The sequence below is a fragment of the Clupea harengus genome, chromosome 6, assembly GCF_900700415.2.
Source record: "Clupea harengus chromosome 6, Ch_v2.0.2, whole genome shotgun sequence".
Classification (NCBI taxonomy): domain Eukaryota; kingdom Metazoa; phylum Chordata; class Actinopteri; order Clupeiformes; family Clupeidae; genus Clupea; species Clupea harengus.
Genome location: NC_045157.1, coordinates 801,934 through 827,136, shown reverse-complemented (window position 1 = coordinate 827,136; position 25,203 = coordinate 801,934). Strand labels below are relative to the sequence as shown.

Here is a 25,203-nt window from a genome sequence, read left to right as displayed (position 1 = left end):
CAGATCCCTGCTTTTTCCACACCTAGGCTACACGGCGTAATGTTCACACACTCAGTGCTGATCCAACCGTGGGGCTTGAAGGCCGCCGTTTGGACACGGTCATGCTAGAACATTCCAGGTCAGTTGCATAAGCTGCTGTTCTGTGTTTGCATTGAAGCAGAGCGGAAGGAGGCAGTGTGCTATGGGGGCCTTCCTCAAGCTAGGCTAGGCTATGTGCTGAAGGGGTCTGTGTGTGTCTGTGTGTGTGTGTCTGTGTGTGTGTGTCTGTCTGTGTGTGTGTGTGTCTGTGTGCGTCTGTGCGCGTTAGACAGCAGGCTGGCGTTCCGGTAGTAGAAATGTGAGGTTTAACAAAGCGCCTAGCTTGACCCACAACGCCGCGTTTCAAAACCACTAGGAACACAGATATTTCCAATTTAAAAAAAACTGCACTAGAACGCCACTTGAAGCTCCGATTTGAGACTGAGAAAAAAAATATCCCTGGCTTCAGTGAGGCACATCATTTAATCAGTTTGACATAGGCCTTTACTTTATCAAAGGCCTTTACTATATCATAGGCCTTTAGGATAGCAAAGGCTAAAAACCTTTTTAATGTGTGCATAAAGATGCATAAAGAGGCAGTGTGTCAGAAGAAAAAAGTCAGAGCTGGGAAATACCATGTCGGACATATCTAATTCTGAGTTGTGTGGAATGCACCCAACATACACGTCAGAGGCTACCTAACTGGGCTACCCGTTACTTTAAAAAACGGTCACAGGTGAACTTGCGCGCTCTTGCAAGCCGTGCACATTATTAGCAATGTTCAGAGTCAAGCAACGTTGGTGTGCATCATGTACAACATGTTATGTCCTGTCTGCTTTGTGTGTTCTGTCAACACAGTAGTGTTGCTTCAATTTGGTTAGCTGCTAGGCTGCGTCACACACCCCTACCTCACCATGCCGGCCCTCACTTTCACCCAGACATCCAATCGGCTCTGGAACTACCTCCGCTCCCGACACAAAGGCGGAACAACATCAGCCCCCCCCACCATTCCGTGTTTGTAGAGAACGGTGAGGCGGAATGTCTTGAACTAGACTAACTGGCTGTATAAAAAGCTCCAGAGATTACAGAGGGCCTGGTTTTCTGTCACAGCCTCTTTTCAAGTCTCTCAGCCCCCCACCTTTGCTCTCTGCCTCTCTCTCTGTGTCCTTCTCTGTGCCTGCTAGGGTCTGTCTCTCAGTCTTTATTTCTTTCACTCACTCACTCACTCACTCACTCACTCACTCACTCACTCACTCACTCACCCCTCCCTCCCTCCCTGGTAATGTCAAGCTGCAGTAGAGCATCTCTGATGTGAGTGATGCTGACAGCAGTTCTGTTGTTGTTCCTTGTTCCTGTTCCTGTCCCCCACCCCACTCCAACTGAGCAGTGAACTCTTCAGTGACCGTCTCCCTGGCAACCATACTGCTCTGTCCTGATGGAGGACCGGACAGCATGATGTTCCCCTGCGTCCCTCCTCCCCCACAGCACACACAGGTCCCATGTGGTGGAGAAAAGGGTCACTGCAGCGCTGAGCTGACCTTAAAGACCACTGGCTGCAGCGCCTGATCAAGGGGGTGTGATGCTTGGAAGAGGGTCGACTCGCACCAAGGCACTCCTTCACAAGGGTGTTCTTTTCTTTTCTTGTCAAGTTTAAATCTGTCCTAAGCCAAGTGTCCTCATTTTCTGCAGCCAGCTCTGCCCAATCAGACAGTCCATGTAAGACCCCACAATCCCAGACCCTCCTAAATCAGACTGTCCATTTAAGTCCCAGATCTACCCATGTAGATGCTTATAAGAAATGCCTCAGCAGGATTTCTTGCTGCACTTTTCTTTTCACATCTGTCACAGGAGCCTAGCCATGTCTAGCAGGGCCAACCCACTCATTATACCCAGGGAGAGGCAATGGGTTAAGCCTGCTGTATCCCAAACTGAGTCGAAACACAGATCTCAGATCAGTCATCCAGGACTTCATATAATAGTAAGGATACTGATGTAAAGTCAGGGAGAACTGTACTCAGACCAGTGTTTCCAGAACTTCATATAATAGTGTTTACTGGCCACGTCAGCCTGGAGCCTCTGCTTCTGGAACAGCAGAGGAGGCGGGAAAGAGGAAGTGCTTCCTCAGGAACCAAAGGAATGCAGTTTATGGATGCAACACACACACACACACACACACACACACACACACAGACACACACACAGACAGGGGCTGCCAGCACACACACAGACGCCTGTGACACACACACTTATGGTGCACTTACATACCAGAGAAAAAGGCCTGTGGTGTAGCCTGTTTAATAAGTTGTGAGACAATATTTCAAACGTCAACTGGCTAAAATAACCTAGCTCTAATCGGACCAAGCATTAGTGTTTCGAAACACATAAAGCAACTGCTCTCAACAGAGGGTACGAATAGGGGAGGCTATTTTTAAAGTCTTCAAAACACATATGGACTTTATGAGGCTTAAATCACACCACATCACATGATGCCACAGCAAAAGCTCAGCTAGACTTTCCCCCAAAGGGTGTTTAGAGACTTAGCCACCTCTGTGACTCAAGTCACTGCTCTCTCAGTCAGTCGCTCGCTATATACACACACACACACACACACACACACACACACACACACACGGAGACACAGGAATGCGTGCACGCGCACACACACACACACACACGGAGACACAGGCATGCGCGCACACACGCCGAGTCATAAGCAGGGCCATCATTAGTGGAAACTATGCTGTGCTGTTCCTGGGAGCCGAGAGAGAGTGAGTGTCCTCCGACCTAAAGGATGCTTTGTTGGGTAATGGCTGAAGGCCGGGGGCAAACCCTATTAGGCTGATGGCTGCCGCCGTAAAACACTGATCCCCTCTTATTGCTGATGGCTGCTGCTGCTTATTCATCACATGGCTCCTGTCCCTTCAGCTCAGGCAGCGCCTGATGAGGGTCGCCCTTATCCGCCTAGAGATGCCTGCCACCCCGGCACACACATATTAAACACACACACACACACACACACACACACACACACATATATATATATATATATGTGTGCACTCAAATGCACACAGTCACACAGACATACGAAAAAGCACACAAAGACACTCGCACACAGGATGTCCATCTTAACAATATTTGCTGTATGAGACCAAATGGTTTTTCGGTTATTGTAGACTCACAGACTCCAGTAAATGGAAAATGTATTACAAAAAGTAGTAAAACTCTTCTTGGGAGTAACTTTACCATGTTGTTAAAATGTGGGTATTATTTTGTCCGCCGCTGTAGTGGTCAAATACTACGGAATGTATTTCCATCAACATGATCACCGAATGCACGCAACACCAACTGTCTTTGCTATACTTTTGAAGCAAATTAACTTATTGAACAATAAAACAATGAACATAAAACTTCACACTGACGTTTCGGTTCTTATTTGTATTACACCCAACAGCACAACTCTTCGCCGTTACCATTATTGAGCATGTGTTGATGTGTGACTAAACTGCTACCAAGCTGCTAACGCTAGGTAATGTTACTATCCTAACACTTCTGTTTTCCAATAGAATTAAATTGTTTTCCTTGAATCGGACACATTCTCTTTACAGTTTTTTTTTTTTCAAGATTGTGCACAGAATCATTACTGTAGACAGATCCACAAATTAACAATACAATGATTTGTGAGTAAGTGCATATTAGCTAAAGTATCCCATATTTTCTCTTCCCTCATACTTCCCATGATTGTGCTTGACTATCCGTGCACACCCCTAACACACACACACACACACACACACACACACACAAACACAAACACAAACAAAAACACATACTCTCACTGCCTCTTATCTCCACTGCATCAGTCAGGCTCCTTAAAGCAGAGTCCGACTCTGACGCGCATAGTGTACATTTCTGACATAACTCGGCCTAATCTCCCCATTGCTTTCCACACCACCCATTAGCAGACAGGGGCCAGACCCACCACCGACCCACAGACCCACAGGCCAAGCCTGCCGCTGTGCTGGCCCCCCAGACCCTCAGCCATGTAACTCAAGTCTCCAGCGGGGCCCAGAGACACACACACACTGCAGACTAATTGGAGACAGGCACACGGGAGCTAATCGCTGGCCATTGTTCGACTTTGCACCAAGTGCGACGCTGTATAAACAAGGGTGGGTCCATGGGCTTATGCTGCGGCACAGGACCGCATGTGCTGCTGTTAGCATGTAGCATGTAGCATGTAGCATGTAGGCCGTGTGAAAGCAACACGCTTACACAGTACTCATGTGAAACCGATACGCTTCCACAGTACGTTCCACGCGCTCACACGTCGTTCACACCCACAGACCCACACCAGTTTACATCCACACTGAGGCTCCGGGAGACCTGGCAACACGACATGACATATTAACACAAAGCATGATTAGGTCAGAGCTTTGAGAGGCTGTAGCCATCGGTTGAGAACAGCGCCATTCTGACCTTTCAGCCCAAACAGTGGCACTCGTGTGAGTCAGCTGGCAGACGTACTGGCTTGGCTGAGCGGGCGGGCGGCGGGAGGGCACTCGCTGCCGGCACTCTGAACCAGCCAGCCAGCCAGCCTCTACTCTCTCTTTCTCCCTTCTCCCTCCCTCCCTCCTCCCTCCCTCCCTCGCTCGCTCCCTCGCTTCCCCAGTGGTGCTCAGTGTACGGCCCACTCCGCTCCAGCAACGCGAGGAAGCACATGATGCAACGCGCTGTAAGAGCTGCTGGACATTTGCCTACTCCTCCCTCCCCTGCTCACTCGCTCGCTCGTGTTCTCACTTTCTCTCTCTCCGTCCGTACGCCTGTGTCTCCTTTCGCGCTTGTGCTTTTACGACATGCTAATTCCCCAGCTCGTCTGCTCCTCCTTCCCCCTTCTCTCTCTCTCTCTCTCTCTCTCTCTCTCTCTCGCTCTCTCTCTCTCTCTCTCTCTGTCTGTCTGTTTGTCTGTCTATCTTTCTCTCTCTCGCTCTTGGAGATGACATCATCCAGGCGACCGGTGCCAGATCAGCAGTGCGAGGCTGTCTGGCCGCAGCTCTGAGGACCGTCTGTGTGGCTGTCCCGCTCTCAGCTGCTGGCTGTCCCGCTCTCAGCTGCTGGCTGTCCCGCTCTCCGTGCGCACTCCTCAGCCTCCCGCGTGACGTCCACAGGCCTGCCTGCCAGGCCTGCCTGCCTCCCCTGCCTGCCTGCCTGCCTGCCCGCCCGCCCGCCCGCCCGCCTCTCACAGCCACTTCCCCATCCTCAGTCTTCATCTGACGACCCTGCCAGTCACAACGGGAGCACAACACTCCCAGCTCCCGTTTCACCTCGCTTACCAGGCATACTGCTCTCACTAATCGTCTCGCTTCAACCTGGCTTCAGGCTCAAACACCACTCACTTGTCAGTTTCATTTTTTTTTTCCTCACCACAATGATCTGCGTCCATCATCCTGGCGTACCCCGACAGCCTGCTCCCCTCGTCAGTCCTCATGTCCGACACACCAACGAGCCTCACCCCTCGTCAGTCCTCATGTCCGACACACCAACGAGCCTCACCCCTTGTCAGTCCTCATGTCCGACACACCAACGAGCCTCATCCCTCGTCAGTCCTCATGTCCGACACACCAACGAGCCTCATCCCTCATGTCCGACACACCAACGAGCCTCAACCCTCTTCTATCCTGTCTACTGTCTAGATTTGCCACTACTTCTAGTTTTTCCTTTGGCAGCCAAAATCACTGACGGCTCAGTCAGCTGCCAAAAACACACATACGCTATGTGTTTCACTTAAAATATAAAAATATAAATTAGTAAACCCCTGCAGGATGGAAAAAAACTGCCTGGAATTCTTCTCCAGCTACAGCAGATCAGAACAGAACAGCAAGTTAAATGGGAATTCCAGGCGATGACATCTGACGCCTGAAGTGCGTCCAACGCATAGGACATTCATCATACACACGGACACCAGTGGAGTTCAAGAGGGTTGCGCGTCCAATGCATCGGACATCAATCAGCACACTGACACCAGTGGAGTTCAAGAGGGCTGCCAGCTTTTCCAGATGGCAGAGCAGCCCGCTTGCCACCTACATCAGTGTCATAAGAATTCAGATGTACCCCGAGAGAACTTGGGCCTCAGTGCAAAATCCCACCGCTGACATACCAGCTGGGTATCGAGTGATCAGGGTGTGTGTGTGTGTGTGTGTGTGTGTGTGTGTTCCAAAGCTCTACGTGGTGGCAGGGGAAGCAGGCTGAGCTTAGCATTTTAGTCCAAGTGTGAGCAAGTCAACAAACACTGTGACCACTCAACTTCCCCTTCCTTCATGTGGATGGTCTGAGTCTGAGTCTGTAATGGCCGACTGACGCCGTCTGGTCTTCCCATGAGCTGAACACAGATGTTCATGAGAAACTGCCAAAGACGCGGAGAGCCCACCAGGTACGATAAGACTCGGGTACGATAGCCAGTGAAAAAAATCTCAAAAAAGTCAAAGTCTAGTGGAGCATGTACACACACACACACACACACACAAATACTTTCCCTTTCTGTGACTGTTGAACAGAGGCTGTAAAGTCTATAAAAAAAAACACACACACACACACTGCGATAACAAGCAGGGACACAATGCCACACCCATGCGCCAACATCTAATCCGTTTTATTACAGCCTTAATTAAAGGCCTGTCATTAGCCTACCCTGTAGCTGCTACACGTCATGAGAACACACTGTCACACTAACACAGCTAGTCATATCCCAACTAAAGACATTAGCTGCTACATGTCATGAGACCACAAGTGTATTTAATCAGCTTCAGTGCTTCACTGCCCTTCACCACTACCACCACATTTAAATTACCTTTAAGCAGCAAAACTGCCAAATCAGACATCTTAAGTCAGCCAGAGTTAAACTCAAGATAACAGTGTTTCCCGGCACCTTGGCAGGGAGAAGCTTCAGCGACAACACCAGACAGAAAGCTTCTTTCAGAGAGGTCCTCTTTGCAGATGGCACTCTCCACACTGCCCCTCAGGCAGATATCAAAGAGCATGCAGAGGGCCCACACAAAGGAGTGCTTCATGCACAGGGCCCTGCGTGCGTAAGATCAGACCGGCGCATCCGTCACATCAAGGACTGTCCTAAGATCAGACCGGCGCATCAGACCGGCGCATCAGTCACATCCAGGACTGTCCTAAGATCAGACCGGCGCATCAGACCGGCGCATCAGTCACATACAGGACTGTCCTAAGATCAGACCGGCGCATCAGTCACATACAGGACTGTCCTAAGATCAGACCGGCGCATCCGTCACATCCAGGACTGTCCTAAGATCAGACCTGAGCATCAGACCGGCGCATCAGTCACATACAGGACTGTCCTAAGATCAGACAGGCGCATCAGACCGGCGCATCAGTCACATCCAGGACTGTCCTAAGATCAGACCGGCGCATCAGACCGGCGCATCAGTCACATACAGGACTGTCCTTAGGAAAACAAACAAACAAACGACGCAGCTTCCTCAGCAGTCCTTCATCAAGCTGGGCCCTGGCCTATATTCCCATCAGTCATTACTCGTAACCACATCTGCCAAGACGTACAGAGGCAGGACAAGGTCTACGCTGTATTTTCATTTTGCTAGCATGCAGTCCTTGCTCATATTCAAAGCAGTGGTCTAAAATAGCAGAACTAAACCACAAAAGCAGAATACCAAAAAAAAAAAAATGAATCCACAAAATCTTCCATTGCCAAAAGGGAGAAAGACGGGTCTTCACATGATGCAGCCTCATCACAAACAAGTGCTTGAGGATACCCTCAGTGACAACAGCCACACACACACACACACACACACACACACACACACACACACACACACACACACACACACACACACACACACACACACACACACACACACACACACAGTATTTTCAGCTCCTCAGTCTTGCACTCTGCAAGCTGCTCATAACCTCGCTGCAGCATGCGTTCAGCAAGCATGGGCTCATAGAAGAACAAGGGCCTCTTACTCCTCTGCTCCATCTCCCTCAGGTCCTCGGGCGGGATCTTCAGCTTGTCCACGTGGTCTCTCAGCACACTGGCCCACTTCTGCAGGGACTCCATGATGGTCCAGGGCCGGCTCATGTCCGCCACCAGCACGGCCAGGCTGTCGTTCAGCGACTCCTGGGACACGGCGAACTTCAGCAGCCCTTTGTGGTAGAGGTCCCCGTCCAGGATCCACACGTTGCAGCGTGTGAGGTCTGCAGAAGTGGGGGGATTTGAGAGGGGAGAGGGGTGCAAGGCAGATTGGGAGCAAGGGGAAAGGGGTGGAGGGGTTATGGCAACACCAACTAGCAACATACTACCACGAAAAACACACGAGACAAACATAGTCAGCACCTGACACTAGAAAAAGAGTGGCTCAATCAATAACCAAAGACTGTTGCCATCTCACCTCAACTCACTTCCGCACATCTACCCATTAATCTAAAGATACTAAATTACCCCTAAGGATCTTTTCTGCACAGCATCTGCAGATGAGGTCTCGAGGCCCCAAACCCATCATGGAAACAGGAATCAGGAACGGCACGTGGCCTTCACTTCACGCTTCAACTCACCGTCTCTGTCCTCGTCATGGACGTTCAGGTAGAGGTACTCCAGGCCGCGGCCCTTCTTGTTGTGCTCTGCTCCCTGTAGCTTTGCCATGAGTGTCGTCTTTCCTGACCCATCCTCTCCTGGGGAGCATCAGCACAGGAAGAGATCCGATTCATCAAACAGGGAAGGCACCGTTCAACTGACAACAACAACCTGCCTCGGATATAAACTAGGCCTACGTGAGGAGTAAGAAGGCTGATAGAAGGTGCATGCGGGTCGGTAACAACGGCTTCAAATGTGGGTCCAGTCTGAAAACAACTATAGCCGCATCAAATCACTAGGCTACATCTAAGCTGTGCAAGTTATGCATGGGATATATCTAACATAAAAAGACACTGATGTATTACATAATGCAATACATTAACAACCATATCACCTTGTTTACTTCTTATATCAATGTGTGAGTGTTTTGTAAGATGTCATCGAGCAATCTATTATACATTTCCAAGTTTGAACTTTCAAGAATGAAACCACTCACCAAACACCAATATGTTTTTCCCCGATGGCAGTTTAGAACTTGACCGTGTGGAAACTTCACTAAGAATAGAAGTCCTTGAAGAAAAACATGGTTAAATTACTAATGGATGAGCATTGCATCATTCTTCATGAGTCCAAACATAAATCCGGACACGTTTATTTAATAACGGCACCTTTCTATGAGCTTGAAATTCGTTCCACCAGCTGATTGAACAGAGCACATCAGAGCAAAATCCACTGCTATTACAAAAGGTTAGAACTAACGTTATCCATCACAACAAATGAGGTCATCCATTATTTTCAAAGACCGCCAGAGAACGCCCGTGACATAAAGGGCTTGACAGTTACCACTTGAAAGCTAACTAGAAAGACAGCACTAGTGTGCAAAACAAACGCCGGGTTCTGCAAACGAAGAGCTACAACTGAAAAATAACAGACGTTTTCACAGTACCTTATTATTCTATATGACGTGCACTATCAATAAAGAAATGATAGTTGCATTGCTCTATCAAAGCCAACATTGACGTTACACTGTTGTCTGTTAGCTCACTAGTTGCCTTAGGTATAGCGTATGCTAACATAACTGACGTTAGTCAGCTATCCTATCCTAGCTACTTTTGACAGGAACAAGAGCTTGTTAGCCATGTAACGTTAGCCCTACAACTTTGTCGCTATCTTACGTGTCAACAGTTCAGAAATATGAAGATAAACCTCGTTTCAGGCTTTACTTCAAGTTGAATTTTACAAACCAACCAACCAATCAATCAATCTAAACTAGCCTGCTGGAAGGAGAGTCTGGTGGTCTGCTAACATTAGCTGGCTAGTATACTGTTTTCAAATCATAGCCTGGGCCGGTGTTTGCCTGAGTAGCACCCGGCAGTGACAAAGCAGATATCAGTCGTCAGCCGTTTTTCTATCTACACAAAGACACCGCAAATCTCAGCTAAACAAGTACAAATACTAACCAAAGGTTCTGTCCCTCTTCATCCTCAGAGTTATTATCCATGGTGTCGCCAGCCCCGGCTGCGCCCAGGAGTTTCTTCTCCAAAACGGGAGCCATCTTGTTTCTACAGCGACAAAGGGAGGCACCAGGAGGCACAGCCTGGGCGCCTCAGGACCTTGGTGTAACTAAAACTTTTACAAAGCTGAGTTCCTCCGTAAATTCCCGTATACGCCTATTTCAAAATTCTTGATCGGTTAAATGACCCCTTTCTTCGTGTTGGAAAATAGCAGAGCACCGCAATGCTGCGTTCGGTTTATCACATTTGTAATTCTGATACGGCAGGTCAGCAGACAGCTCTATACGCGTTGGCTGAAATGATGTCATTCTGAAAAACGACCGACAGAGCGCGCGTCGCGACCGGTTACGCCCTGGCGTGAAGAGGTTACAGTCATACCACCTAGAGAAATAGGTTATATCTAATTTCAAGAACTTAAGTAAAAGTTAACTAATGCATCTTTAAGTAGGCCAAAGGATAGTGGGTCCCTCAACATGAAGTTTAACAATGTGCAAGTTTTAATGTAGGCTATTTTAGGAATTGTATATGCCTTTGGTAAATAGGCCTCCATTGCCCAGATAGGTTGGGACTATAAGACTGCTGTAAACCACACAACATGCAGAATAAGCAACATACTCTTCCACAATATTTTATGTTCATATGTACACAAACAGTGTAGACTATGCCATCATGCATATCACTATCTGACGATCCAGTTAAACAGCCTGTGATGTATTGGGTCATACAAAAACAAACATGAAGATACGTTTTTTTTTAAGGTCTCGTAAAGATGGTCATTGACTGTGAATGTCTATCTTTATTTGGTGCCATCGTACACACTTTTATTATTGTAAGAAACCGTTTGTTTAAAGGTGCTGTCAGGAATCTTTTTAAAAGTATCTAAAGCTAGTCTACAAGGACGACTAAAATGTTTATTGGAAAGAAAACACTGTTTATCAGTGTCTTTTTTTGTTAGCCTATCATCTGCTTTCATGTTTTTTGGTTGGCCTATCATCTGCTTTCATGTTTTTGGGTTGGCTTCCTGGAATCCCAATCCTTGACTTCTCATAGGTTCTGTCTAGTTAAAGGCCAAAGCACAACAGGAAAGACAGCAGAAATACCCCTGTCCTACTCTGCCCATGTTCAACACCTGACCTACAAAGGCCTTGGGGGACAGTTGGCCCCATATTATGTGAGCATACTTCAAGACAAAACCAGCTTGCATGCAGAATGTACACATTCCAACAACCATCATAAAAGATGCTCAAAAACATCTTGGATTTTCATGAGCTCTGTAATTGTCCATTGGAAATGTCAACATGCTGCAAAAGTATTTACCATAGAGGAAACAGAAAGGGTGTATCCTCTTGTGAAAGTTTGCAGAACTGTTAATGTGGCTTATATCAGCTTGAAGATTGAAAACATATAGCCAAATACTGAGAATTTTTCCCTTGGTTAGTAAATTCAAAACATTGATTAAATTGACATGTTTGTCCATATGGACATATGGAAATATGGGACTTTATGGGATATGGGACTACAAAATTCTACATAAAATATATCCAGTAAATGTCAATATAGCAAAATATACTGACATAAGCTCTGCTTGTTCCTTTTGTGATAACACAGATGAAACAATGTTGCATCTCTTTTTTGAGTGTGAGAAGACAAAAACGTTTATTAATGACTTAAATTATTATCTTTTTGAATTATCGTATTTCCTTACTGCAAAGGATTTTCTATTTTATTATGAGAACCCTGTGAATTACCCTTTGGAATTTGTTGTAAACGTTTTTACTCTGCAAGCCAAATTTTCTCCACAAACAAAAATGGCTACAAGGAAAGCCATCCTTCCATATCTTTAAGATAGAAATGGCTTCTAAATGTCTTTGTTTGGTCCAAATTAACCCAAAAAATTATAGACTTTTATGTCTCCTCCACACGGTTGTTAAAGGATAATTAATTATTTCCTCTTTGTTCTGTGATTATTTTATTTTATTTATTTGTTTTTTTCTTTTGTTGTCATTGTTGTTTCTCTTGTTTTAATGTACTGCTGTACCAATATAATGTACGGTATGCTGTTGCTGTTGCTGTGTTTCTGTATTGTCACTATGCATCAATAACAAATTATAATAGTAATAATAATGTTTACATGTGCTCCTTCCTATTCTCATCTTCAAAAGAGTGATACCTGCTGCCACCTGCTGTTCAACAGCAGTCATGGCACACAAGGTGCAATAATAGCAGAAAACAACAACATAAAAAACAGCAATACTAAGCCCTGATGATCCAAACCATTGAGCCTTAGTTGACCCCCCCCCCAGCCCCCCAAGAACAAGGTGTAAGAACAACTCATCGAAGGTGCATTTCATCATCCCATCTTAAGAGAACAGGGATAGAGGAACAGAGGCAATCAGTGATAATGAGCTGACAGACCGTGTGCTTCCTCTACCTCACTGTCACTGTTATACTGCTACATCTGAGCTTCCATCTATCCACATGGAGAGATGAAGTTGCCTGTGCATGTGAGACATTGCAGGTAGTGTGTAAACAGTGGGAGTGGGAGGGGCATAGAGCAAGGATGAGGGGAAGGTCTGTGAGTGTTTGGGGGGGGGGGGGGGGTCTCAGGGTAGCATGAGGGGAAGGTCTGTGAGTGTTTGGGGGGGGGGGGGGTCTCAGGGTAGCATGCCAATGTTCTGACTTAACACCACTTCACAAGTAACCTGACCTGCCCACTCCCATGCTCTGGCAGTGAAGAAAAACAAAAACATGCTGCTCTCCCTCCCTCTCTCTCTCTCTCCCCCTCTCTCTCTCTTTCCCTCTCCCTATCTCTCTCTCTCTCTCTCTCTCTCTCTCTCTCTCTTTCTCTCCCTCTCTCTCCTCCCCTCTATCTCCCTCTCTCTCCCCCTCTCTCTCTCTCTCTTCCTCTCTTTCCTCCCCTCTATCTCCCTCTCTCTCCCCCTCTCTCTCTATCTCCCCCTCTCTCTCTCTTTCCCTCTCCCTATCTCTCTCTCTTCCGCTCTCTCCCTCAGGTGCTGTGTCAGGGGAGACAAAAGCCTTGCGCGTTCATCTGTTTCAGGTGCCGGTGGTGTCTCTAACCTCATACACCCAAACCACTGAGTCTTCTCAAGACACACCATCTCGACCCATGCGCCGTCATATCTTAATCACATGCCTGCTGTTGGTGAAGTGCTTCAGTTGAGGATAAACTGACAAACTCTTATCATTGCCGTTCTCCTGGCCATGGCCCGAGATAAAGTCAAACCCTCCCCCCTTTAGCCAACACATTACACAAACACATAGCACAGAAGAATGGACACCAATATTTGAATGTGTGTATGTACCATTTTTTTTTTTAAATTCTAATTCAGTTTAGGTGCAATCTCACTGTAATGACCAGAGGACATGTCCAATGTACTGCTCTGATTTCAACACTAGGGGTCACTGTCTTCACAGTAAATATTATAACACGTTATCCCCATAAACTTACTTTTACACTCATTCTATGATTTATTGCTCACGTTTTGCTTGTAGGTCCCAGCATAGGGCACAAGGGCCACAGACCATAAATAACACTTTCAGTCAGTTTAGAGTCTGGGAGTTTCATAACCTTGCCCACTACCCATAAATAGATGTGCACGTCTCAACAAATTAGGAACAACCAACCATCTAGTCCAGACTGAAGGAGTAAGCAGCAACTGGTTATCACTTCATCCAATTTAAAAGCCATTAGAAATAATCGTTTATTATTTATTTCCAAACAATATATTCTGCAAGCACTTGAATTCCATGCTACTTCTCTTTTGTCCTACAGGAATGCAGAAAGCACTCTAGGCTTTGAGAGAGAGAAAGAAGGACAAGAAGAACAGAAACAAGTTTCACAAGACCACGTTTGATGACATTCCAAACTGCAGTGTATCTGATCTGAAATGATGACCATACGCTACTGATGGAGCTGATCCAATCACTAAAAGAGAGTGAGCAGAGAGAAGACATCATTAAGATATACTAGGTGACGGAAGAGAGAGGAGAGGGGAGGTTAGGTAAATACCCTGGGTCATTAACGGGCACTGAATGAATGCTTTGGTTACAGTATGATCAACAGCACCTAGTCCCACCCTCCCCACACACACACACACACACACACACACACACACACACACACACACACACACACACACACACACACACACACACACACACATACACACACACACACACACACGCACATCCGCCCTATCTACACTGTTCCCCGGCTAAACCTATGAGAGAAGTCACATGTGTGTGTGTGTGTGTTGTCCTCTGGTCTAGGTGTGGTAGGTCCTTAAAACCCTTTGTTTTCTAACCAGGGAGAATGTAAATATGAGTCCATCGCTGTTTTCACCTGGAAAGTGGACAAAGTGTCTTTGCCAACGAAGCCATCTTTACTCGCTCCGTTTAAAAGCACTAATGGCGGATCAGAGGGGCCTTAATGCACTACAGGGTGAATACAACGCTTACTGCCCTTTGCTGTGGCTCTGTGTGCAAGCTAACCACTGACCAAGAAGGCAGGCCATGACACAATCACTAATTGATTTCTGGAGCTGATAGTGCATGTTGCACACCACAGCGGAGAGTGTGCCGAGTTGGACTCAGATGCAGAATGTCTGTGCGATCCTGCCATGTACATTATCCCATTAACACCCGCCAGGCAAGTCACACTCGGGTGTGACATGTCAGAACACTAAAAAGGTGGGCAAGTGACTGTGGACTGGTGTGTGTTTTTGTGTGTGTGTGTGTGTGTTTGTGTTTGTGTGTGTGTTTGTGTGTGTGTGTGTGTGTGTGTGTGTGTGTGTGTGTGTGTGTGTGAGAGAGAGAGAGAGAGAGAGAGAGAGAGCATGGAGTAAACATTGAGTTCTTGAAGGTTAATGGTACACAGTTGTGTTGACTTAAGCGGAACCACTGTGTAAAGGTGGGACATTGCGCAATCGTGCAGCCAAACAGCACTGTGTCATGGACATGGATGTATATGAAATATGTACAGTTTGTTTCTCACATATTCACCATTACTATTGGGGATGGGGTCTGGTCTTGGGTTAAAAATAATATTGTGAAACCTTTTGAATCAAGTGACTGGAGTCTGTGAAAACAGGGAGAGACAGAGAGAGAGAGAGAGAGAGAGAGAGAGAGAGAGAGAGAGAGTGTGTGTGTGAGAGAGAGAGAGAGAAAATGAGAGACAGAATTTCAAAATTGGCATACTGTGGCCGAGGGGAGGGTTCAGCTGCACCAAAACAAGACACAACTTTCCCTTGAAAATGTTCACAAACATGCGAAAAAGGCATAACTTTGAGACACAAGCATGTCGGTCACCATAGCAACCACTCAAAGAGTTAACAGACTGAAACAAGAAAGGGGCATTATTCCCCTCAAAAAGCAAATAAAGCCCATCTAATCTACAGAAATATGCATACAAGGAGGGGACACGGGAAGGGTGGGGGGAGGAGGGGGGGGGGGGGGGGAGAGGGCGAGGGCGGGCAGCCTATACATGAGGGTAGTGGGCAGGGCAGGTTGTGGTAGCGACAGATGTCTTGCTGGCTGTGAGTGAGGCACGGAGGGGAGCGCGCAGAGCAGAGCAGAGCAGAAACGCACGGGCTCAGATTGGACCTCAGGGAGCGAGCAAGAACGGGCGCAGCTGTCAGTCGCGAGCTTTCCTCCTCAATTCAAAGCTATTCTTCTTACAGAGGGGGAAGAACAACCATCCGACTCTCCCCACCACACAGCTTTCAAGGGATCATCTCCGCAGCAAAACAGGTCGGTGAACTTTCTAGTCCGGATATTTGCCTCCTGCGTCGCCCCCTCTCATTTTTGTCTATATTACGCTGAAACTCCCCTGCGAAGTGTTGCTTGAAATTTGGAGGAAAAAAAGCTGGGGATGGTTACTTGGTTCGCTGTCGAGACGTTGATTCAGTTGCCCTTTGTTCTCCGTTCGTGCATTTAGTCATTTTTTTTTTTGGTATCGTAGCTACGTTTGCTTGTTCTATGTGTTGTTCGTGAAGCATCTAGCCTCTAGGCTTTCATTTTGTCGGATAATCAGAACTGTCTTTCTTTGAGGGGGTAACATTCGCTCTGGTCTTGCGAAACAGACTGCGATCTGTTCCCAGAGAACACCCCCTGGGTTGGGGCTCACAGTTGTCGGCCCACTGATACTGCACAATTGTCTGAAGGTGTGGTTCATCTGTAGGTAATTAATTCCAGATTCTCTAAAGGTTGGATCATTTTCGCACCCCACCCCACCCCACCCCCCTTTGGACAGCCACTATTACAAAATGTGTGCATTGCAACTTGAATGTGTTTTCATGCTGAATGGGTTTCATAACCCATCAAAATTCTCCGATTTTTGAAAGCCATGCGTAAAGAAGGGCTAATGTGATGTATTTTTCCCCAGTCACATTGTGTGAGAGCGCTATGCCTGTAGAACTCCTTTGGTGGATAGCCTACGTGATCATGAACCAAAGAAAGGAGGAGGGGGGGGGTTGGGCGCAGAATCACTGCGTTGGTTGAGATGATGGTTCTCTGCAATCAGTGATTTATTGTTTTGGGGTGGCAGCTACCCGGTTGCGATTTACACGCATAGACTAGATAGCATCGTTTTAATTTCACAACCTACTCACCTGGAGCCAGATTCGAATGTTAGCTTTTTATTTTGTCCAACCCTCGATCTTAAGCACCCACGGTCTCCTCTGGTTTCCTTCTCCTCCAGGAATTTCGTCTGCGCTATACGCGTGTTGGACAAATATGTTATTGAGACAGGGAAAGGGCTTACTCGAAAACATGCCACGTGTTTTTATAATAAGTGCCTATGTGTTTGATAGTGTGCTCTGAGACTAAACATGAGTGGTTTTGGTGTTCACGTTGATCGCGGCTTGCAATCTTATTGGCCTAAATGGTTTAATCTCCCCCTCGATCTAGGCATGCCCCGGTGTTTGCCAGATCGCAGTGTTCTCTAGAGTGAGCTATATTTCCTGTCGGCTTCCTACTCGTGTCAGCGATATACATTTCTGATCCCCTGTCGGAGCTTATTTGCATGTGCATTATATATAGTCTTCGCTTCCAAGTACAATTTGGCCGTTACTTAAAGGGTTTAAAAATCGCCTGATTCCAAGTAAGTATATCGAATAAATTGAGTCAAATCCGTCGAAATAATCCAGGCAATTACCTTAATTGGGACACATTGAGCATGTTGTGTGGGATGAGAGCGGTCGAGTTGAGTGGGTTGGGGAACCTGTGTGCGTCGAGGCTGGTAGCTGCAGCCTGAAACTGGTGGCGCAAACTGGCCGCGGGCTCCAGCGTGTGGATTGATTTGTGGATGACTGGTGCAGGGCTCCGCAACAACCCATCCTGATTGCCCCAATGCAGCACAATGGACAGTTCCCATTAAGATAACACGTGTGCTGCAGCTCAGATAATTATATCATCTCCGTTGCTAAACCACAGGCGTGACGTGGGGCAAAGGTGTCCATTAGATTGCTGTGTGTTGGTGGCGGCCGACATTTTAAAACGGGGTCCAGTCGTTGGCTCGTCGGGACCCCTTTCCAACCCCCACCTTGCTAATCCTTGACATTTGCCTTAAATTATTAATGAACAGTAATCAGAGGCACTAATGATCATTGGGGGTTTGTGGAATTCCTGCCGTTATGGCAGAGGCAAGAAGCTGTGCCACCCCCCCACTGCAATAAGAATGAAACGAGCAAGCAGTTTCTTTCACTGCAAGGTTTTATTAGATTAATCTAACTGCGTCTCTAAAACCATTCTCTGTCATGGGAGAGAGCTGGCCTGCATCCAGTGTAAGTGATAGCAGCAGCAGCCATAGAGTGCGTAGTTGTTTTCTCTTAGTTCTCTATACTGAAATAGGGAAGTGACATGCTATTGAAATCCTCCCGTCATTGTTTATGCAGTTTAGTGGCCTATTCCAGTTTTTCTTTTGAGTCTAGAGCCAACGACTGACACCACTCCTACCTCGCAAGGCAAGACAGTGCACTTTTTCACCTTTTACATTGGTTCTTGGTTGTCTCACTTATTAACTAACAGCAACAGGAGGTGACAGAGGTGCAGATTTTATTTTCCCCTCTACCCTCAATCTAATCTCACTTTCAGACCGCTGAAAGTACAATGCCTCCAGACATTTTGTAGAAGGACGACAAAATGATTGCATGTCTACACAGACTTGGTCCCTTGTTTCAAAGGACCTATTTACAGTTCACTTTCGTGGTAGATAACCCGAAAAAGCTGAGTTGATTTAAACAGGAGATTTGACCAGGCAAATTGTTTCAGGCAATTGCATTCAGTCTTCATGCTTTGCAGGCCAGGAGGTAGCAGTATACTTTCCCAGGGAAAAGAGCCAGTTTTTCTTTTTTCTTTTAAAGAACTGAATTAAGGCCTCGGATGTATCCTACTATTCCTCATGTGATCGTGACCCAGAAGGCTTTGCTGAAATGAAGCCAGTGTGGGCTGAGCAATCCATTAAGAGAGTAGTAGCTCATTTGGCACTCTTGGCTTCCTGAGATTCCTGGGTGCGTTGCCCTTTGGGTTCAGATGAGTGTGTGGTAAGGAATGTAAAAGACTGGTGCAAAGCTCCCGTCCCATGGCAGTTTGTCTTTTAGATGTCCTCCAAAGCCGATTGTTGGCACCACTCACAGACTGTGTCCATGGCTCCCGGTCGAAATGAGTTAGGGTCCTTTTAAGAAGGAGAGTGGAGAAAGGGTTAGTGTGCTTTAAGAAGGAAAGATGGGCTGCTGAACTCTCTCTCTCTCTCTCTCTCTCTCTCTCTCTCTCTCTCTCTCTCTCTCTCTCTCTCTCTCTCTCCATGTATTTGAAGCAAAGAGTGGGTAGGCTGAGGATGGAACTCCTGTTGGTTCTCTGGGTCAATGGTACCTTTTTTCAACATGGAGTGGGGAGGGAGTGTTTTTAGTTCAAAGTGTAAATACAAGCATTAGCACTGATGCTAACCGACTCTCCTGCTATGCTCCTGCTACTCACAGAACTCACCATGGGAGCAAAGCTGAGCAAGAAGAAGAAGGGCTACGATGTCAGCGACCCAAAGGAGAAGAAAGAGGAAGCGCCAGCCGTGACTCCAGTAGAGCAGAAGGCTGAGGCGGCAGCAACCGCCGAGGCTGCGCCCGAACAAGCTGCTGTAGTCGCCACCACTGAGGCTGCAGCGGAACAAGCTGCTGTAGTCGCCACCACTGAGGCTGCAGCGGAACAAGCTGCTGTAGTCCCCACCACTGAAGCTGCAGCTCCGGTGGCAGAAGAACCGGTTGCTGCTGCTGCTGCTGAGCAGGTAGCCGAGACAAAGGAGGAACCTGCAGCCGCTGCACCAGAAGAACCGGCAGTAGCACCGGCAGAACAAACTGCAGCGGCCCCTGAGGAACCTCCCGCGGCGGCACCTGAGGAACCTCCAGCGGCGGCACCCGAGGAACTACCCGCTGCTGCTCCAGAGGTACCAGAACCCACACCAGAGGTACCAGAACCCACACCAGAGGTACCAGAACCCGAACCAGAACTTGTAGCAGAGGTGGTGGTAGTGGAGCAGGTGGAAGTTGTCCAAGAGGTCGTCGGTGGGGTTGAAGTCGCAGATGTGTTGGTTGAGGTCACGCAAGTCACATTGGCTGCTGCTGCTCCAGAGCCTGAACCTGAGCCAGAAGCTGAAGTAGAGCCAAAACCAGAACCACAGACTGTCACTGAGCCAGAGGAGTCATCCACAGCAGCTCCAGAGCCAGAGGAGTCATCCACAGCAGCTCCAGAGCCAGAGGCAGAACCTGCAGCAGCTCCTGAGCCTGAACCCGAGCCCGTGGCAGAAGCAGAAGCTCCTGCAGCCTCAGAACCAGAGAGCACAGAGTCCACAACAGAATTAGTTGCGGCCCCTGCAGTTGAGGTTGAGGCCCCTGCAGTTGAGGTTGCGGCCCCTGTAGCTGAGGTTGAGGCCCCTGCTGCTGAGGTTGAGGCCCCTGCCGTTGAGGTTGAGGCCCCTGCCGTTGAGGTTGCGGCCCCCGCAGCTGAGGTTGAGGCCCCTGTAGCTGAAGTTGAGGCCCCTGCAGCTGAGATTGAGGCCCCTGCGGTTGAGGCCCCTGCAGTTGAGGTCCCTGCAGTTGAGGTTGAGGCCCTTGCAGCTGAGGTTGAGGCCCCTGCAGCTGAGGTTCCAGCCGAGCCCATCCCAGAGATCGTCATCTCAGAATCTGCATCCACCAACGAACTCTCCACCGAGGAGCCTGCAGCCGCAGCTGCCCTGGAAACAGCACCGTCGCCCAGCGAAGAGGCGCCGGCCGAGGAGAGGCCCCTGGATAATGGAGAGTGTAAAAGCGCCCCAGAGGAATGTGCCGCGCCCGCCGACGCACCAGCGGTGAACGGCGAGTGCCAGGAGGCAGCGGCCCAGCCCACATCGGAGGAGGAGCCGAAGGCGGTGGAGCAGCAGCAGCAGCAGCAGGAGTGTGTGAACGGCGTGGCACAGCCTGAGGAGGAGGAGCAGGCCCCTCAGGAACCCCCCAGTGACTGTGAACTCAAAAAGGACTTGAGCCAGGTGGTCGATATCCTGATCCCAGATGCTGTGAACGACCTTGCGGAGACCATAGGCGCTGCAGTAAGTCAGACGGTCGACTTAGTCTGAGAAACTAACGTATGGAAAGAAACTAAATGATAACAAAACAACTGTGAATCCTGTTTTAACGATGCAAACAAAAAAAAAAAAGAAAAAAGAACACACCAACCAACAGAATGAGAATACGATAAATAAACACCTCCTTGCAACACAGGCCTCTGAAAATAAAGCATCAAGCAAGCCTGTTGCAGTAACTCAGGCAACGGAATTTATGGTTAGCCAAAAATAAAAGAAATGCAACCACTCGAGAGCTGAGAGTGAGGGTGAGTGTGAAGAAGAGCGGACTGGAGTGAGATTTGAATGAGTGAAGAAGAGTGAGACAGAGTGACACGGAGTGACACAAAGGGCCAGAGGGGAAGCGCCAGTCTTCAGAGCCGGTAGGCGAGGGCTGAGAGGCTGTCTGTGCTAGCAGGTTCAGGGGAGACGAATGCCGGAGAAATTTAGCGAGATGAAAACGGCGAAGGAGAGCGAGAGAGAGAAAAAAAAAGGGGTAAAACTGGACTGCAGAACAAAATACTGGACATTAACAAACTATGAATGGAATGACTTAAGTCTTGTCTTTGTGTGTGAGCCTGATGAATATTAAGACAAAAATGTTTTATTGGATTAGCATTTAATAGTATATAATCTAATTTTGACTTTCACATATTTTTTCCGTAACTATGTATAAACAAGATTAAAGGATGAGACCGCGCTGCCCTCTCTATAACAGAGGAAGAGGCAGTGAGGAAGGAATGTTCATTTTAACTTGATGGCTTGGCTTAGTAAATAAAGAGACTGTTATACCTTAACCATGCTTCTTTGTGTTTCTGCTCGGCGGGGTGTGCCCTCGCCGACCGGCATGTCTGAATTATGATTAACCTTCAAACAACTAATTAGGTTTTCTTACACGGCATTAATTATTCAAAAACTCCTAATGACACAGAAATATTTGCTAAAGGGAGCCTGCTGTGCTGGATACTGGGGGTATGGATTTTCTAGATCATTCTAGATCATTCTTCCCAGTGTGCAGCCGGCTGCGTGACCCATCTGAGCCTCAGGAGTCTGTGGTTATTTTGCATTAACGCCACACATGGTTTACATAATCATAATCAAATTTAGATGCTGATTAGATCAAACCTCTATCAAATTTGCTATCTGTCAAAGAGAAGCGTTCTACAAGAGGTTGATGGCTTGATCTCATTGATCCTGCATATTAGCTGTCCCTTTTTAAAATAATAAATAAAAAGATCCTTCCTTGCCAAGGATTTTTGTTCTCTTTACTAACAGGGTACTGTAGCTTGGAAGCCAATGATCTGGGAGTCAGTGGGCTCCAAGTGTGTGTGTGTGTGTGTGTACAGTGGGCTCTATTGACACACAAGCTTGTTCGCTTGTGCAAGCTTCTACGCAGAACATGTCCGCTCTTGCAGAGGGCCCAACGACATGATGTCCTCTCTCCCCCTTCCCCTCCGCAGCCCCCCGACCCCTTCCCCTGTACAACAGGAGACATATCACACATGATGTCCTCTCCTTTCCCCCTTCCCCTCCCCAGCCCCCCGACTCCTTCCCCTGTACAACAGGAGACATATCACACATGATGTCCTCTCCTTTCCCCCTTCCCCTCCCCAGCCCCCCGACTCCTTCCCCTGTACAACAGGAGACATATCACTTGCACTCCAAGGCGCGGCAGCAAATATTCCCAACATTTCACAAAGCGAGATGGCAAGAGGGAGTGGGGGAGGGGCAGGAATTCTTTCCTGGAGGAAGGGGCTTTGAAAGGGACAGGGCGGGGGGGGGGGGGGTGTGTGTGATTGTGTGTGTGTGTGGGGTTTCTTGTCGGCTGAAGCAGGGTTGGAGGGAGGGGTGGATGGTGTACAGGGGGGTTGCTGAAGAGGTGGGAGGGTTGGGTGGCGGTTTGTGGGTTGAAAGGACAAGGTCTGATGCAGCACAGAGAGAGAGAGAGAGAGAGATGATAGCCATGACAAACAGGATAATAAGCGCACATACAGATTCATACACACACACACACACACACACACACACACACATGCACAAACACTGTGTCACCCTTCAGACAGTTTTACACCTCTGTGAGACTCAGCAGACCCTAAGGAGCTGAGGAAGGATGAGAGCAGAATGGGAGAAGAAGAAGAAGCACAGGATTAGAGCGGAATGAGAGAAGAAGAAGAAGCACAGGAGTAGAGCGGAATGAGAGAAGAAGAAGAAGCACAGGAGTAGAGCAGAATGAGAGAAGAAGAAGCACAGGAGTAGAGCGGAATGAGAGAAGAAGAAGAAGCACAGGAGTAGAGCAGAATGAGAGAAGAAGAAGCACAGGAGTAGAGCAGAATGAGAGAAGAAGAAGAAGCACAGGAGTAGAGCAGAATGAGAGAAGAAGAAGAAGCACAGGAGTAGAGCGGAATGAGAGAAGAAGAAGAAGCACAGGAGTAGAGCAGAATGAGAGAAGAAGAAGAAGCACAGGAGTAGAGCAGAATGAGAGAAGAAGAAGAAGAAGCACAGGAGTTGAGCGCTGAGGAGAAAAAGGAAGGATAGAAGAAAAAGATGACAGAGAAGGAATTATAGAAAAGTAGAAGCGATTTGATAAATAAAAAGATCAGAAAAGAGAGAAGAGCACCCAAACAAAACAACAACCAAGCGACAGAAGAGAAAAGAGGAGTGGAGGAGAGGATGAGAGGAGGAGAGGATGAGAGGAGGAGTGGAGGAGAAGAGAAAAGAGGAGTGGAGGAGTGGAGGAGTGGAGGAGAGGATGAGAGGAGGAGAAGAGAAAAGAGGAGTGGAGGAGGAGAGGAGGAGTGGAGGAGAGGCCCGCGGGGCGTGCTGGAGCTGCCGAGGAAGTGGCCCCGGCGTTGAGTGCGGAGCGTTCCAGGGTTCCAGCGGCTGCCTCTCTCTCTCTCTCTCTCTCTCCCTCTCTCTCTGCCTCTCTCTCTCTCTCTCTCTCCCGGAGGAATGTTGCTGAACACGCTCCCTCTCCGCCTGGGCCTCGTCTCTGAGAGGCGCCTCTGTATTTCTCAAGTGGGCACGAACACGTCCTCATAACCACCCTCCGCTCCGCACACCGGGGTGTTAGCCGCCGCTCAGCACATCTACTCGTAAAACCCCTGACTGTAACACCTCAAGGATTGTGCAGTACAGAAATGATACGTCTCCCAGGGGTCTGTAGTGCTGTACCATATCCTCTCACTGCTTCTTATGTCTTGTGGAAGAAAAGAAAAACAAGCAGGAAGAATAGGAAGAAAAAAGAAAGGAAGAATACAACAATAAAAAGGAAAGACTAAAGAAAACTACTCAGGCCCTTCAATATATGAAAGGAATGTTTCAAGAGAAGGGGGATGGGGGGAGGGGGATTGAACTTGCTCTACTGGGCTCATTTTTAGTTTTCATCTGAAACCTGTCAAACATCTGACAAAAAAACAACAAGAAAAAGTCATTTTAAAGGAATGTCCGCGATTCACTGTTTTTAAAAGGGAAAATTCATATGCCACCGGGACCCAACACTAAGCCAAACTGATTGTCAGGGTAGAGCCTTCGACATATTGACAAAACACAACATATTTCAATGTTTGCCAGTGTTTTTGTGTGGTGTATAACATAAAAACTAAAAACTACTGTGATTTTCTCTGAATTTTAACAATATTTACAAAGGAATCTTTTAAATGCACTCTCTGACATACTAACCTAAAAGTCAACACAGACTTAAAAAGCATTTTTGTCCAAAAGTATGTAGGGAGCCTATATCTGTTGTGACCTTTACATAAATCACCAGGTTGAAAAAAAGGGGGAAGTCGTGTTGAAGACAGCGTGTCCCAAAATGACAAGGCTTCTCCTCTCTGAGGGCGGACAAAGAGCTCAGAACTCGCCGACCTCAGCTGTTATATCATCGAGGGGCAAAGAGAAAACACAACATTAAAGACTCAAGCAGCCCCCCTACTCGGTCCTCTGATCAAGACGGAAAAAAAGACAAGAAATGTGGCCTCTGGCCTTTAGACAACACTGTAACTCTCTCTCTCTTTCTCTCTCTCTCTCTCTGCCTCTCTCTCTCTCCATGTCTCTCTTTCTGTCTCTGTCTCTCTCCCTCTCTCTCTCTCTCTGTCTCTGTCTCTCTCCCTCTCTCTCCCTGTGTGTGTGTGTGCACGCCTGTCTTTCATCACTGCGTTCCTGATTAGTTGAGTCTATATGGAGGGGATCATTGGGAGGAATTCTAACACAAGGTGTTCAGTTTCTTCTCCCTGTCCATACACTTAGGGGACTGGTCCTTCCTCCTTCCTTTTCTTAGATCAGTCTCTCCTCACCTTCGCTCTTACCCTTCTGTCTTCAACTCATGTACTGTCTGTTTTCTTTCTTTCTTTTGTCCTTTCTTTTTATCTATCTATCTAACTATCTATCTATCTATCTATCTATCTATCTATCTATCCCCTCACTCACTAGTGTACACACATTTCTGTAGTTTTCCTCTC

General features: G+C 47.6%; 2 protein-coding genes across 3 annotated transcripts in view; one reads left to right on the top strand and one right to left on the bottom strand.

Moving 5' to 3' along the window:
• dync1li2 (dynein, cytoplasmic 1, light intermediate chain 2) overlaps positions 1-10,452 on the bottom strand; it is a 21,999-nt gene extending 11,547 nt beyond the window's left edge. Inside the window, exons 1-4 of one of the 2 annotated variants that reach the window (XM_031568736.2) lie at positions 10,090-10,452; positions 9,126-9,199; positions 8,611-8,727; positions 8,023-8,253 (exon numbers count right to left, since the gene is read on the bottom strand). In XM_031568736.2, coding sequence (XP_031424596.1) covers positions 8,023-8,253; positions 8,611-8,727; positions 9,126-9,199; positions 10,090-10,184 — 517 coding nt within the window. In that variant the 5' untranslated portion in view covers positions 10,185-10,452. The remainder of the gene's footprint in view (positions 1-8,022; positions 8,254-8,610; positions 8,728-9,125; positions 9,200-10,089) is intronic. The other variant, XM_031568737.2, reaches the window with a different exon arrangement.
• A 5,206-nt stretch (positions 10,453-15,658) lies between these two features.
• On the top strand, positions 15,659-21,543 carry si:dkey-56m19.5 (uncharacterized protein KIAA0754). Its single transcript, XM_031568735.1, has 2 exons — positions 15,659-15,912; positions 19,140-21,543. Exon 2 carries the CDS (start codon positions 19,148-19,150, stop codon positions 20,759-20,761), a length of 1,614 nt encoding a protein of 537 aa, XP_031424595.1. The 5' UTR covers positions 15,659-15,912; positions 19,140-19,147; the 3' UTR covers positions 20,762-21,543.
• The last annotated feature ends 3,660 nt before the right edge of the window (positions 21,544-25,203 follow it).

Excerpts from the sequence above, each read along its gene's own strand:
- si:dkey-56m19.5 (XM_031568735.1), top strand. The coding sequence starts at position 19,148 with ATGGGAGCAAAGCTGAGCAAGAAGAAGAAGGGCTACGATGTCAGCGAC.